The sequence below is a fragment of the Falco rusticolus genome, chromosome 7 (genome assembly GCF_015220075.1).
Source record: "Falco rusticolus isolate bFalRus1 chromosome 7, bFalRus1.pri, whole genome shotgun sequence".
NCBI classification, from domain to species: Eukaryota; Metazoa; Chordata; class Aves; order Falconiformes; family Falconidae; genus Falco; species Falco rusticolus.
In genome coordinates, this window is record NC_051193.1 from 35,605,724 (window position 1) to 35,622,667 (window position 16,944).

A 16,944-nucleotide genomic window follows, 5' to 3' on the forward strand; every position below is an offset into this window, starting at 1 on the left:
AAATCACTCACTGTAGCAGCAGTTAATATGAACACAAGCAAACATTTAACTGACTTCAAAGAGTTTTCCTTTTTCCTGAAAATTTAGAAGTAATGTATGTATTACTAGGATGGGTCATCAGTGGTTTTTGAAGATAGCTGTTAAAGTAACTCTATAGCTAGTAGTATATTTTGGAGACTCTAGGAACCTGTATTGTCTTAAGAAAATTATTTTAGAACTGAATTCTGTACCAAGTATACGTAGTGTAGAAAACAAAAACTGGACTTCGTGTCATGTTTTGTTTAAATTTAGCCTAATCTGCTTTTGGGGAGATTTAAGAGGCTCAAGTAATTTTCATGACTTAATGCTTACGTACATCTTTTTAACTACTTCACTGAAACATCTTAAATCCTCAAGCGTGATTAAAGTTTTGCTTTTCAATCTTCCTGTCTGCAGTATCTGGCCATCACTTCAGTATTTTTTATCTGAATACTCAGGAGCTTGATAACCTTACCTGCTGATGGTAAGCATTCCAAACACTGTATTGGCGTGAATTTCTTCAAATGTATACTTCTGCTTAAGCTTGATAGCTATACCTACGAGTAGAGTAAAATTACCAGTCATAATTTCTTTGAAAGTTGTTTTTTTAAATGGCAGGTGTAGCATTACTCAGTTTGCTAGGAATAGGTGAGATCTCTCTCTCATGCATTCTTGACTTTTCTTCCACCTTCCAGTTTTCCTTGGTTTTGCATCTTCACTTGATAGGCTTTAGCTGATTCTTTCATCACTTTCATAATTTCTATATGGGCTTTTTCAGTGTTTCCTCACTGAGAAGAGTGAATGAGAAGTGCAAAGAACTCACTAGTTGTTTCTTTACTTAAAGCCAAAAGCATCCAGAAGAAGGGAACAGAGAATAAAAACCAGAAGAAAATGGAGCTTCAAATGAACAGATATTAGGCCAATGGTGATTACAGGGTGGATCAGAGTTGTGGTATAGTTAATAAGTGGTTCGGATTGAAAATTTATGCCAGGTAAAGAGCTATATGTGCATTTGTAATGCAAATTTATGATCGCTAAGTTATAGTTCCTAAGATAATACACATGCTTCAAATGACCTGCTTTAGCAATTTTCAATTACAGAGCTGAGGTAAGCAAGTTAGGGAAACAACATTAATCACTGCATGATTTCTTCACCTTAGCTAGAACCTAGTACGTGGACTGAGCTACATCAACATGCTGGCTTAATTGAAAAGCAACAGGAGCTTCTGCTAACCTGCCCTTGGAGCACAGTTAACTGCACTTCTAGGTAAACTTAACCTACTTCAACAACTGATGCTTCTTGATACCCAATTTGCTTGATTTTCTAGTAGGGAAAGAAAGGACATATGGGCAGCAAGGGTTATGAGAACTACTATTTTTACTGAAATAATGCCATCTGCAACTTGTTCTTCCATAAGTGCATTTCTGTTGGAAATTTTTATGAAGGTTGCAGAATATTATTTCCTGTTTGTAATTCTTAGCACACAAATACCTGCAAAAGGTAAGGGAAGTAAAACTGGTGTGTAAATAATTCTTTGGTTTTTTTACTTGAGTAGGATACAGAATGAGGAAATAAACTTTCAGTCAATGCCTTGACTCAAAAGCAGAAATGAACACACCCATGATACGTAGCGCCTATAGTACTGCCTGTATATTTTCTGCTCCTCTATGGTGAAGCATACCGGTATAAAAGACAACAGAGGAAAGTTAGCTAAGGCATTATAAGTGACTTTTTTATTTACAGTGAGGTGTGGAAGGAGTAATTGGGGTTTTTTTGCAGCACTAGTGTCTAGAGTGTAGCCCTAAGTAGAGAAGCATTGCAAAGGAATACCCTTGAAGCGAGTACTCTTAGAGTATGTGCCTTTTTTTTTCTAATTCGGCTAAGGTGACTTCTAAAGCTAGCTTAAAACAAAAAGGTTTCTTGTTCTATCTAAGTGTCTATATAGACAAGTCTCAGCTCCTGAACAAACCCATTTTCTATGGAAATGACTGTTTAAGATCATCTTTAATCCATGGAGGTAATATCATGATCCACAATTAAACACTGATGGGGAAAATGCTTACTGCATGTTGATGGATCATGCTGTTTCCATTTAGCTGGTGCCTCTTTATGTTGCTGACACTTCAAAATCAAGAGGATTACATGTAAACTTTATGTAGTAAAATAGTTCAGCAACTGTATTTTTCATTTGCTACCTGTAATAAGGCATCAGCACTGACAAAAACGGACTGTTTTCTACATTTCTAGCATTGGTGGAAGAGCAAACTCCTGTAGAGGTTGAAAAGCCTCATCTAATTATTGCACCACCATCCTGACCAAGTTTTGCTGTGGTGGTGGTAATTTATTTTTTTTAAATCACCCAGAACATTAAAGCTTAGCAGTAGGAAGCTGTATTAATAATAGCAATGCTAATGCAAGATGTGGTCTTTTTACAGTACAAGCCCTTCTGTATTTGCCTCTCCATGCTGGCTCTTACAGCCAGGATTTTTCATTGTGGAACTCTGCGATTTCTAGAACATTTTCAAGTGTTGCCCTACAATTAGGAATCTCAGAGTATCCCCTGCATGCTAATAAAGTACTATGGAATACTCCAGGGAGCAGCAAAATACAGTCAGAGCCAAGGAAGCATTAGTCACAGGGCCCAACCTACTTAACCTCTTTAATGGCTAACTTGGGGAAAAAAAACCAAATGTGTATTCATGGTAATTGGATGAGTAAAGTTGCCGGAAATGATCTAAAGGAACTAAAACAGCTGAACTAGTCTCCTGTTTATCTGAATCATGACAGCAAACAACTGTTTGTAGTACAAATACAGCCTGATACAGAGCTGGTATGCGTATTGTACTTTCAGTCCCCAAGGAAGGAAAAAGATCAGGTGCTTGTTAGACACAGGTGACTATATGTGACATCACCACCAGATGGCTGAAATGAAACTGAGGAAATCAACATGTGAAATGCATTGTTGCATTCACGGAAATCTGTAAAGCTACTAGGAAGGAAAGAATAGCAAGATGGAGATTCCCTGAGGCATTAAATATGTTGGTTAACAATTTGGTAATAGAGAAACGAGAAGTGACAAGATAGTGCTTGAACAGCAAGCTCTTCATACTATAATTTCATGACCTTTAGCAACTAACATTTAGCAGCTAATATTCTCTTTAAGAATATAAAGGCATGTGACTCTGATTTGGTAATTTAAGAAGAACTTGTAAACAAGAAATTCCTGTAATCTATTCTGCTGCAGGCAAACTACTTGGAAACAGTTACTCTCCCCTAACTCAGAATTAACTGCCCACCATAAGAATGGATTATTTGGAACTTTCAATTAAATTCTGCTAAGGGTACTATAATGTCTTTAGTTGTGGTTTAACAGTGTGAGTTCTCTGGTACCTACACCAGCTTGTGGAGTTTCTACCCTTAACCCACAGTGCCTTTCGTGGTTTTGCTGATACAACTATTTGTGAATTGGATCAGGTAATTTTTCCCCTCTAAAGTAATGAAACAAGTATGGGGCGGGGGTGGGGTGGTGCAGGTTATGCTTTTATTTGGATCAATCTCCTGATCCTGTGTACAGCAAAGGTGCTCTATAATTTGCATTACAGCACACCACCACTAGTTTTTTGGCAGAAAAGCAGCAGCAGATGAGAATTTCTAGCTTCCCATTCACTCACCCAGCTTTCCTAAGTCACTGTGTCCCTTAAAATAATTTAAGGCAACTTTCTTCCTCATACCCAGCTGCACACATGATCAAAGTGCTGTCTCTCCCATAAGAACTGTCATCCCTGTCAACACTCAGAGGAATAAAAAGAATGCAGAACTCCACCCTGTATACAAATCACAAATGTCAGCTTGGGCTTCAGCAGAGGCAGAACCTTGCTTCCTTCCTGTGTGACAGTGCACTGTTTTCTCAGGTTTATAGTATCACTTAATGGGGACAAATGAACAAGCAAATAGGGAACAGGGAGAAAAATTGTACCACACTATCCTAATGCTCAATACTTGCAGGAAGAATGCTTTTAGTAATAAAGGATAAATTCAGTAGTGGTTCTTTAAAATATATTATTGTTTGTCATTAAATGAAAATGCACTTTTAATTATGATCTTCAAAAACAATGTAATTTTTTTAAACTGATGTGACCTTTACCTATTTTATATCCATATCATCACAGTAACTTCAGCTAGCTACTGGAACAGACAATACAGATTTCTTCAGAGCTAATGAAGTGTGTTTGCGAGGAAATGTTAATAGGGATTATGTGGGTGGTAGAACTAGCAGCAGTATACTGAATGAATCCCATCTGTGATGACTACTGCCTACACAGATTTTTCCTGCAGTATCAGTTGTAGTCTTCATTTCTTGTTTTAACCTGTTGTGTTTAGCATGCTTTTGATAATGTTAAGAATTGCTGCAATTAAGGGGGAATTCTTTAGGTACGAAGTAGAAACTGTTGTGAGGTATTTCATATGGAATGCTATATAAACAGGCAAAATGGCAAAACCGAAACTGAATACAAGTAGAGTATTATGGGAGGAGAAAGGAGGCATTAATAAAACAGAACGTGAACAGGCATTTGGTGCAGGACCAAACATACAGGGCAAGGATACCCTTTTTTGGGGGGAAGGGGGGAATCCAAACAAAACCATTTCCACTTACTATAATTAACTTCATTACTTATCTTGAGGATATATATAGCAGTGTCAAGCTATACTTTTTTGCAGCACTATGATTAACTCTCTACTCTTGATGCTTCAGGTATACCTTTTAATTTAGTCTACTTGTACAGAAAAATATCCTTATTCAAATTCTCTTATACTTGACATTACAGTTCTCTCCTTATACTCCTTCTGTTGTGTTCCACAAATATCACACACAGCTTGAAAAGAAAATTGTTTTGGTCCCAATTAGGACCTCAGGACACTTATTTAAAATAATTAGCAAAAATTTACATGATGCGTTTCTTTGAGTAAGCTATACCAGTTTTAACAAAGGATTTGACTCTTGTTTTAGTAAACACCAAGACAAATACTTTTCAGCATACTTTGATTTAGTTAATTCTTTTGGAATAATGCAACTAGAAAAGGAATCTTGCAAAAAATATTTTTTACTTTGCTTTCAAATTATATATTCTTATTAATGCTAACTATTACACACCTCTTTTTAAATTAAGGCTACTAATTTAAACACGTACTTGGGCCTGTCTAGGACAGAAACAGAAGGCAAGAAAAAATTGTGTAGAACTTTTACATAGCAATTGGAAGAAAGAGAGAAAAGATTCAAGTTACTTTGTGCTGTAGCTTGTCCATTTATAGAATAGAAATACTTGTTTTGAACTTGAGACATAAGTAATAAGCAAACCTTTAAAGTAGCATCTAATCATACCCAAGCAAGTAGGTTATTACTGTGTGTACTCCTTTCAAGCTGAACACGTTCCTTTTCAGTCTTTCAAATCTGAGGTTCAGCTGCATCTTACGATACGTTATTTGAATAAATCAACTTAAAATAGATTCTAAACACATACCAGTGATACATTTTCTACTGTCACTATTTCTAGGGTTTTTCACAAAATCATTTTCAATAGGGTCCCATCAGTGTCCTATACAGTTCATCTCCCTTTACTGTTGACATTCTGTTTATGCAGCTGAGAACTGCTGTAAACCTTGTCATAGGATCACAACAGTAAAAATAAACATTCAGAAATATGTTTCTGGAGGATTACAAACGAAGGCACTCAAGAGACAAAATCATCTTGTGTCAATGTTCCCAGGACTAGAACATGATTACTCCACCTAGAACAGTTAGGAAGGGTGAACCTTAAGAGTCAGCAAGGCACAAACCCAGTATTTTTGTTTATAGCATGGAAAAAACATCACTGCAAATGGCTTAGATTACATCATCTGGTCAGACTATCTATGTGCATCTGCTCTTCTATAAAAATGCACTATTTAAAAAGTGTCTGTGATAGAAAAACTCAGATTGACAATAAATTGTGTACACCTGCATAAAGACAGCCATTCTCTGACAATTTTGGTAATTAAAAAATGATCACTTAAGGTGTTGCGGTTTTTAACATATATATGTATAAAAGATACATACAGCACAGAAATGTTTTCTGTAGAGGTATATTTTAAATCATAACCATATCCTATTTCACAATGGTAATGGTGTTTAGTTTAAACAGATTCATCAATACTCCATATTGTATTTTTGAAGGAAACCTACCTTGTGTATTTTGATCTGTAAGATCTGTGATGATTATACACACAAAAGCAGATAAGATTACATTCCTGGAAGTAACATTCCTTAATAATGTAGTAGTTTAAATACCAAGTATGAAGAGATTACTATTTTTTTAAGTACACATTTAATTTGGTTTATACTCCTAGTACGTGTGAGTATTCTTCCACTCAGAGATGTGTTTTTCTCTCCAAGCCTCCTTTGCACATCACCTTCTCTCAGTAATTGCTGAAAAACATCTTCCAGTATATCCCAGACTTCAGGATCAAGTAGAGGACTTTCCTAGTCTTCCGTTCCAAGCTGCAGTCCTTCCACCCATTACCAGGTACAGCAGCAGGAAGCATGAGCTCCATAACATTGTACCTGCTACATGTTTTTTCTTACTAGATCTACTTACTTCAAGTAAGCTAACCAAGAAAAGACATACCCTAGAAGAAGATAGGTATTTTAAATTACTGGGTTTGAATACGGAAATACAATTTTAACATGAAAACAAACCTGCATCTGATCCAGCAGTAAACATAAGGAAACAGACTGTTTTCAATTATAGTAAATAAAATAGTTGCCCATCTTAATCAAAGAAATGATGGTTAATATAAAAGTTGAAATTAGCTGCATTAGGCTTTTAGCCAAGAGATGAAATACTTTAAATCATACAGAAATTGTTAAAAACACTTGAGTACTTGACTCACTGAATCATGGCTGAGATACCTGAGAACAATTTTAGACTTAAGAGTAACAAACTAAATGGCTGGACTTAAAACATGACCCCATCCTTTTTCCCTTCATACTTTAGCAAATTGGCACACCCAAGATAAAGTGGCACATAGAAAAGAGTGAAGGATTGACTTGTTACTCTATCCCCTCACTAATTAATGTTTCATCTAATAACCCATCATCTAGCTAGTCACATATACTTCCACTCATCATGTAGAAAACTGATTGAAAATTTAAGAAAAAATATTTCTGTAAAGAAACACCTTCAGAGCCCAAATTATTATAAGCCTAAAATTACATGCAGACAGAATCTCTCTCAGCACATTTTAAGTTTTTGTTTTCTCCACCCCTTCGAACATAGTTAATAGTTTCATCATTATAAATTACAGGGGAGCAGAACAAGATTTTCCATCTGTACAAGCAATGGTATGTAATGTCTTACAGAGCCGTATCTTCCGTACAACATAAAAAATTAACAGTACCTATTAGTGTAAGAATTATATGAGTTTATAGCAACACATTCCCAATGAGGCCACAGCATTCTCCACTAAGTACGCTCTTTTGCATCATGTGTATTGGATTAAGTGTACAATTTACATTACTGTTTAAAGAAATTATATCTCTAATCCACCGACTGCAGGGCTGAAACACATGATGTATCGACACTCAAATCCCTAGGAAGTGCACACAGCTATGCTACGTACAGATCATACGGCTTCAGTCCTGCTTTACTTGTACTCCTTTTCAGAATGATGCATTGAGTGGATTGCACCATGGAAACTTTAGAACATTAGTCATCTTGTCCAGCATAACATCACTTTAGAATATTACAAGGTAGCGATGAAAAAGTATCTTTCTCCTGTTCACGTGTCTCAAATACTGTATACAAAACAGGCATCAAAGTGTTTCCTTTAGATTATTACTTATAGTTTATCTCTGAACAGGTTTGGTGGTGTTTAAAATGCACTGGCTATATATGAATTCAGACATGGCAGCATATGACTGTTGTTCAGTATGAATTCCTTATTGTTGCAGCCTTAGGAAGTCAGCTGATTCTGGAATGAAAGGTTACTTAAGGCCACAGTAAAAAGTCAAAATACTTTTCCTTTACATGTACACACTTACTTCACAGAGTACTTCACTCAAGATTTTAGGCTACTTGCTATGAAACTCTCGTTGAAATACTGAGTTGTTTTGTTTGTATCACCTGTTAACATAGCTCTGCACCTACCTGCATGTTAACTGCCTGGCAAGTTAGAAATACTTCTGTGACTCAACTTATAAAATTGCTTACCTGCTCACGGCCAGTTCCTCCTGCATTACAGCAAATGCAAAATGTAATTTTTGAAAGGAGAGTTGTATTCTGTAATAAAGTAATCCACTCATCTATTTAGAAGGGACAGGTTGGGTTTTTTTGGTAATACACATACACAAAAATCCCCGACACTCCTACCCATACTCGCTTTGTAGAGATTTTGTTCTGCCAGATGTGAGGAAACCCATCCTAACTGTAGCCATCCAAAAGTTTGCTCTCTAATCTGAGCCAGTCATCCAGGCTCCATTTTAAATCAATAGAGAGATAGGCACCTTCAAAGACCAAGAGATTTAGATAGTGGGATGGGTATCTCAGCGTGGAATGAGTTGCCTGCAGAACTGCCTCTCCCCCTTCCCTCCCCATGCCTATGTATCTATAGAAGGAGCCTAGATGAGCGAGTGAGACTAGGCGCCTAATTTCTACATTACTATAGCTGGGTAAGATGGATCCCACCCTAAATGTCCGACCTCTTGAGACTTTCTGGCTATAAATAGAAGTACCTGTTATTTAAAATAAAACCACATGAAAAGAAAAAAAATTAATTAAAAATACTTATTTTCCTGTGACACTTCCAAAGCCTGAAAAAAAATTTCCTATGCTCCAAAAAGCATCTTAGCAAGTTACTGTAAAACTGGAGAAAACTTGGATCTCAGAAGGTAGGAAAGCTCATTTTCCTCCTTCTGTCTATTCACAAAAAAGGAGTAGGAGAGATCCAGACCTGCTAGTTTTAAAAACTTTAAACATCTACATTTGAAAGTCTTGCTAGAAGATACTTATAAAGCACAAGTAGGAACTGGGACTTCCATCAAGGATAATGATGTGCATGATCAAATATGATGCCTGCCAAATTATTAATTGCAGTTAATATCTCCCTTTTTCAATAAATCTAGGCTAATACAAATTATAACAAAATACATGTTTATTATAATTTTTGTATAAAATTATAACAAAATACATATAAGAAATTATATAAAATACAAAACATTTTGATAATTTTTCTCCATGTACCCATAAATTTCAAGTATTTTATCAAAACACATAGTTTATACATTTCAATCGAATTTCAATTTCTAGCTAAACACAAGCTCAGCACAAATCTCAAAAACTAACCATACCATAAATAAGAAACATCATTTTTTGATGTTGTGAATTGAATAAATACCTGTTAAGCTACAGTGGCTTCAATTTCTAAAGGTACGTAGTATTGCTGGTCTTTTTAAGAACCAAGAGGATCGTAAAAAATATTCGCTTAACATGTTTTAATACTTATACCAACAAATAAGCACAAATCCTTTCCTTTCAAAAAAGGCTGATAACATTACAGCACCTCTCACAACAGCAGTGTATTTGGAAACAAATAATTTAGGTTCTGTATCTCTGGCTTTATCTGCTTCCATAACCAAATTCTCTTACCTTATCTTCTTAGGCATTCCTCAGATCATGACTGCTACCATACAACTTCACTTAACTAAGACAGGCAACTAACTTGTAGATATCACTGGCCGCTTTGGCTAAGCAACTTTTCTACAAAGTTGGACTAGTCATTTGGTATGGAAACGCATAGGCAATTGGGGGGTGGGGGGAATTCTACATTACTACAAGTGACCTTTGTCCTGCTCACAGAAGAAAAAACACTTGTAGTTTTAAGGTGGAATTGGAATCAGAAGATTTTGAATGGCTGCTCTGTTCCTTGACAGCTGAAAGAGCGGTTCCCGAAAAGATTCTTCTGTGGGAGAGGAGATGTTGGTTAACTTGCCACACTGCAGGTAGAGGTTTGTCTTACACTTGGTAAATATTGGTTAGTTGTGGTTTTTTTTTTTTCTTTCCTATTTCTATCGGAAAAGGAAGATGGGTTGGGATAAGACAAGTGGGGTTTTTTTCAAGGAAAGCAAAAATAGGATTAGGAACAGACTTGCATATAAAGTATGTACTGTACCTTTTGAAGACATTTCCTCTTTAGTCCACAGTATCCAGTCAGTCTGGTTGCTGCATTGGCTGAAGCTGCATATGCCAAAAGCAACACAAGGTCGACAGACTTTTTTACTAGAGACCATTATTCCAACAGAGGCTTTATGTGGAGGAGTGCCTGCCTTCGCAGCACCGATTGTCTGCACCATAATCTCCCACTCCTCATCTTGTCAGCATTCCTGCTATTGCCATGGAGAAATAATAGTGGAGTAATATTTATAGTATGTTAGTTTTTATTATTAGTCACTGAAAACAGGGATGTCAGCTATAAAGTATACCTGCAAAGATATTATAGACCCTCATGTAACAATCGCTGGGAAAAATCTGAACTGGTTAATGAGAAAGACAAATTTTTAAGGAACATGAGTGACAAATGGTGCACATTTTTCTTGTTAAAATTAGAATTTCACCACAAATAGTAAGAGGACAAGTAAATTTCTGTTCACTGCTGTCCTTTTGTTCAGTAAATTCAGTATTAGTTTGATGAAGATATTTTTTTTTTCCTTAAGATCTATGAGCACGTTATAGCCTGTTTCATTGCTGGTCAGCCTAGTTGCAGGGTTAATGCTACCATTTTAAGTAGACCTTGGGAGTTCTCTGTTGGGTCTGAAGTATATAGCCTTACCTGTTTCCTAAGCTGTGTGTGCCAGGTAGAATCACAGTTCACAAGAAACTAAGTATGACAATAGTGTTACTGTCAGCGAGTAGCACTCTGAATAGTACTAGCAAAATAATTTTAAACTGACAAAGTATTATCTTGTGATGCTTATAGTTTTTTTCCCATAGGACCAATCTATTAAAAGAAGCAGAAGCTTTGAGCTATCACAAAACTGACACCAGAGCCTGCCAATACACTGACAAGGATACACAATGAAATCTTAGGCACATACATATTTTTTAAGAATCTACACAGTTATCTGTTATAGAATCTTACATTAATGGGTTACATTTAACACACAAGCTCATATGTGAGACTAATATGCTATTATCACTTACCCTCAAAGTCTTACACAAATACTATCTAAGCTCTCACAACTTTGCAAGTTACCATTTTTTCCCTCCTAGCTGAGATGTGTCACAATGTTCTACAAACGAAGTAACAAAAGACTGGAAACCAGCCATTTACAGAAACACATGGACCTACCCAATGCTCCAACTATTTTGTAGATGAGGATTTAAGTCTCGGCAATATGAAATTTGTCTACATTGCGTGTGCTGCAGTACTAACATATGGCGATGTTTTGACTTACAGTCGAGCTTGACTCCTTCCAAGCTGTTAACTTTCATCTTGGTGTTGTAGCTCTACAGAATGAGCTTTCCAGCAGGAGAGCACGTCTCAGGGGAGCCCAGCACCAGGGTGCTGGACACCACCACCTTCGCGCCGGCTCTGAAGGGCAGTTCAGGGCATCGCACCGGTCTCACAGTAACGCGGGGGCGAAGGGACGGTAAAACACAGGCGACGCCAGACACGACGTTATTTAGCCACCAGGAACAGCGAGGCACCAAGGTGTGTTTCCGTAGCCCTCGACTAGCTGTGGAAGCGGCCTCCCCGGCGCGCCCCCTCCCACGGGAGACACCACCGCCCCCGCGTTACCGCCGCCAGGCCCCGCACGCCGGCGCCCCGCTCCTCCGCGCCCCAGCCGCTCACCCCCTTAGCGGCGAGGCCGGGCCGGGCGGAGCCGCCCCGCATTCCCCGCATTCCGGGGGCAGAGAGCGCCCAGGGCCGCTGCCCCTTCCTCCAGCCCCGGGGCCCAGAGGAGGCGGCGCCCGCCGGGGGCCCGGCCCGGGGGCAGGGCAGCACAGCACCGGCGGGAAGAGACCGGGCTGGGAGCGGGGCCGCGGGAAGAACCGGCGAGGCGAGGCCCACGCGAAACACGGAGCTGGGGGAGCGGTGGGGGCGTCACGGCGGGTGCGCGAGGGGTACGCACCGCCAGCGCGGCGCCGACGGGAGGACCCGCGCGCCCCAGCACCGCGCGGCGCACCGCGGTCACGTGCGACACCGACGCGCGCGTCCTACGCAGCTCCCGCCCCCGCCCCCCCCTTGGCCGTGCGCGCGCGTCCCGCCACTCCGCCCCCGGCTCTTCCCGCCTCGGCCAATGAGGGCGCGGCGGCGGTTAACCCCTGGCTGGGCGGCGCGGCGCGGGCGGAGCGGCAGCAGGAAGCGCTGAGGGAAGCAGGCAGGCAGGCAGGCCGCCGCCGCCGCCGCGCTGAGAAGGAGGAGGGGGGTTGGGAGCCCGGCCGCCGCCGACTTCGCCTCTTCCTTCCGCCCACTGTGGGGAGCGAGGCGCACGGGAGGCACCTGTCACAGCCGCCAGGGCGAGCGCGGCGTCCTCCGCGGTCAGAGGCGGCGGCGGTGGCAGGAGAGGCCCGGCACGGCACGGCGGCAGCCTCGGTGGGGCTGGCAGGGGCACGGCTGCGGAGATGATGCCGGTGAGTGGGAAGGGGCTGAGTTCGCGCCGTCGCCTTCCCGGCCTGGCGCCGCTCTGCCGGGCGGTGGGACGCCTTGCCTTTTCCTGCGGGGCCGGCGGCGGCGGATGGACTGCGCGGCGCCGCCGTCATCCCTGCCTGTGCCCCGGCCAGCCGGGGCAGAGGGCGACGGTGCTGCGGAGGCGCCGTCAGTCTCCCCGCTGGGGGTGGGGCCGCGGGCCCCCGCCGGCTTCGTCTTGTGGGGAGACGCGACCTGCTCCCGCCCCTCCCCTCCGCGAGGGGCTGCTTCCCCCCCCCCCCGCCGGCCGAGCCGCTCTCGACGTTGCACCGGCCGTGACAGGTCGAGGGCCGCGTCCCCCGGGCTTCGCTCTCGCCCTCTGCCTGACAGGGCTCCTTCCCCGCCCCCCGGCGCCGTCTTGCGCCCGCGGCAGTTTCGGCGGGGGGCAGCGGGAGGCGCAGGTTTCGGCGGCGGGGTATCGGCCGGCGGGCGGACCGGCTGCTGGCTGCCCGGGCCCGGTGCGACGCGTGGGTGGGTTCCCTGTGTTTGCGTGAGTGGGTGTGTGGCGGGGGGGGATGTTTGTTTGTTTTGGGTTTTCCCTTCCAAACGCCGATTCTCGGCCGCCCGGGCGTGCGGAGGGTTCACCGGTCCCGGGGCAGGCGGCTCCGGCCCTTCGGCCGCTTGTCAGGCGAGTGCAGGCGGCGGCTTCATTTCAGCCTCGCCACCTCCGAGGGAAAGGCGGGCTCCCTCCTCGGTTTGTGCCAGCTCTTCTGTGAAACCGTCGCATATTTATCGAGGATAAAGCCTTTCATTTTCCCGCAAACAACCTTGATTGTCTTCTGTGACAGAATCTCCCTCGGTTTCCTGCCCCTCTTCTTCCCGCCCCCTTTCGCGGCGGGCTGGTGCGGCGGTCGGGAGTTCTCGATGACTGTTCGTTTTATGACAGGATCCTCAGAGACCGAGTAACGAGCAATTACGTTCTTTTTGTTGATTTCTTTCAAACGCTGTTTGATCTCAGTGTGGGTTTGTGAGATAGTCCCTTGTATGGACTGTCTCCCATGTTTTCTCCAATTCCAGTAGAAATGAGGTTTTTATTTACAGTTCCTCTGCAGTGTTTGCAACCGAAGCACTGCAGCAGAGTGCTGCTCGGTGAGAATATCAAGACGTCTTTTACAAAATTTTATTGCTTTAACTTTGTTTCGTGACTGAGAGGAGGAAATAAATAGCTCAAACTACCTGTACTCTTCAGTCTGAAATTGTACATCTAGTGTTTAAAAACCAGCTGTTACAACAAGCTTTTTAACCTGATGTACTCTTCCAGCTGCTGGGTACCAGAATACTCTGTTGATACTTTATGAGAATTTCAGTTTGCTAGGCACCCTAGAAACCAGCAACAAAGTTCACTGAGTTTCAGACTTGTTACATAAACATACCGATGTCAGCTTGTACAAACAAAAAGGTGACTGTCAGATTTTCCAGGTTCCATCGCAACTTGGGTTATGCTTTACATTCATAAAATTCTTACTGAAAGCATAACATGCCAATCACAGGCTGAGCCAGAGGAAATGTATTTGCTTCCCATTACTAACACATGTGTAGGTTTCAGGCTAATGGGATAACTTTCGCAGAGCAGTGATGGGCTTCCTGTAAGAAGGGTTTTTTTACCTATTTGGTTGTTTCTGCGAGTGTCTTCTGTTACCATTGTGGTTGTTTAAATGTAGCAGTTGTTTCTGCTTATTGGAAGGTGGTGTAAGATTCAGGCTTTTTATTATGTTTTTGAAACACACTTCAAAGCATTTTTAATACTGACAGCTGAATTTTAATGAAAACAAATTACCTTGCTGCAGTGGTAGTAATGTTGCAGATTACAGCTTACTTAGTATAGATCCTAAAATAATAAATATTTTACTTTTCCAAAGAGCTTTTAGATGCTGTTATGGACAGTCTATCATAATGTAGTTGAGAATATGTATATTTAAATGGACGCTGTGACAGTGCCTTTAGTCTTCTGGTTTCTCATCCCAGCTATTTTATTTTTGGACTGTAAGGACGAATAAAACGACTCCATTTATTGGAATAACAAACATATAATATCAAAGTAATGTGAACATATGGCTGTAGAACTTGACCAAATGTTTTGGGTTTTTTCCTTGAGATTTTGTGTTCTGAAAAGGGAAAAGCTAGGGATCTAATTTGTTAGTGATGGAATTCCTTGAATTAATCATCATAGAAGCTTTTTTCTTCCCTGATTCTGTTTTGGTTTTGTTTGGTGGTTTTTTAATTAGCAGAAGTGTATAATAGCAAGAGGAGTGACTTTAATACTGGTAGACTTGAACTGTTGTAACAAGTGGGTATCCCTCCAGTTTTGTGTCCACAAATTAAAATGAGAAGTTATCAAACTTTCTAGGTTCTTAAGACTTGCATTTATCAGATTTGAAGTAATTGATTGAGGCCATTTTTTGATTGGTAATTTTTTTACATGCTGTACAACCATTTTTGAGAATGAAGACATATCTGAAGTGTAGAAAATAGAATTACTGTTTTCCTCTTTTCTTGTGTTTTGTTAGTAGTGATTCCCACCCCCTCACCTTCCCAGGAAACAGGATTACTTCTAAGAGGTTTTTATCAATTATGATTTCTTTTGTAACCAGGATACCTCCCTCTTTATTCTTTAGCATCCTTTCCATATAAGTTCATAGTTCTTATTCTACTTTGCTTTTGAAGAATATAAAAATAACTATATTCTTGGTCCTGAACACAGTTGGGCTTCAAGAAGTAATAATGATGAGGACTGCACTTTACGCACTTGTTGTTTTTTGCTTTGCTGACAAGGCACATCTATCATAAACCCTTTCACTGCCTTCAGGACATAAGGGCTATGTGTATGAGGAGCTTATGATGCAACACTGAATATCACCTCTACTAAGGAACCTGCTAAAAGAGTTGCTATAAGTATGCCTTGAATATAGTGATGCTTTTTTTACTGAAAAAAGAATTAATATTTGTTGCATTCTTAGAATAAAATGTGCAAACCCAGAACTCTGTGATAGCCTTCCAAACAGGAAATGTTTTGCATTAAAACAGCCATGGTTGTATTTTGTTTGTTTGCAAAAATATTATGGATATAGCTCCTCTTTCAGCCAGTACACATAATGTACCTTGTTTGTAGGAGCCTAATTATCTTTTTTTTGGGGGGGGCGATGACTTTGGATTTTATCTTTGTAAGAGTGTTGGAAATTTTTCCTTTAAAATGCAATTGATGTTTTTTCTTCTTGGATGGTAGTTCCAAAATTGTTTCTGCTGACAAGTATTAGCCATATTTCTTGGACACTAGGGTACAGACAAGAAAAAGTCAAGTATGAGAAACACTGTTTTTCCTAATTAAGAAGAGATGCAGTAGAAGAAGGAACTGCTACAGTTGAGAAGCATATAATGCTTCCTATTTCTTACCAAAATTTTGGGTATCCTTCTTTTACAGCATGTGCACGGTAACATATCGTGTCAAAGGCAGAGAACTACATAGAGTCTGTACACCATCAGTAAAGTGGTAAGAGAGGTGATGGTGGATGCTGTGTAAGAGATTCAGTCCATCACAGTTCCTTAGGCGGAATAGCTAGTATTGCATATTCCCCTAACACCTATTGCTGCAGAGCTTTTCTGGTTTTCCCTTTAACTTAATTGGGAGAAATTAATATCAGTGAGATTGCAGCCAGCATTCACGTTTTTGAACTCATCTACGAGGAACCTTGTGGGACTTTGTATGAGGCTTAGAGTCAAAGACCTTTTGGGCCTGTCTGTTTTTGTGTAGGGTCATGTGGTTGTGTTTGTTGTTTTAATAGAGGTGAGAGTGAAAAGTTTGGAGACTGTTCAGTAATAATTTTTTTTTTTTAGTTAATTTTGTGTGACTGCAGGTCTTCAAAGAGGATCATGACATGCATATTTTATGTTAGACTAGACAATATACAAATGGATCTCAAGTATTACAGTGTGCATTAATATCTTAATTGCTATATACGTTCCTGACCTATGAGGACAGATTACATGACTGATAAAACACAAACCAAAGATGGGCATTTGCAGTAGTTATTTTTGAATTAAGCTATCTTCCAGGTGAATTAAGAATAAGGGTTTTTGTTTTTTGGTGGTGGTTGGTTGGTTGGTGGTTTTTTTCCCAAATGGGTACACATTTGTGATGTATTCAGTCTAAAACCTTTCCCCAAAAGTCCAAAGTGGGCATTGCTTACTCCGAACTTAAAGCAAAAATA

General features: G+C 40.8%; 1 protein-coding gene across 1 annotated transcript in view; it reads left to right on the forward strand.

The window, feature by feature from the left end:
- Nucleotides 1-12,430: 12,430 nt before the first annotated feature.
- The window catches only part of PPP1R13B (protein phosphatase 1 regulatory subunit 13B), a 68,991-nt gene continuing 64,477 nt past the window's right edge, over nucleotides 12,431-16,944 (forward strand). The window contains exon 1 of the mRNA XM_037394975.1: nucleotides 12,431-12,684. Coding sequence (XP_037250872.1) covers nucleotides 12,676-12,684 — 9 coding nt within the window. The 5' untranslated portion in view covers nucleotides 12,431-12,675. The remainder of the gene's footprint in view (nucleotides 12,685-16,944) is intronic.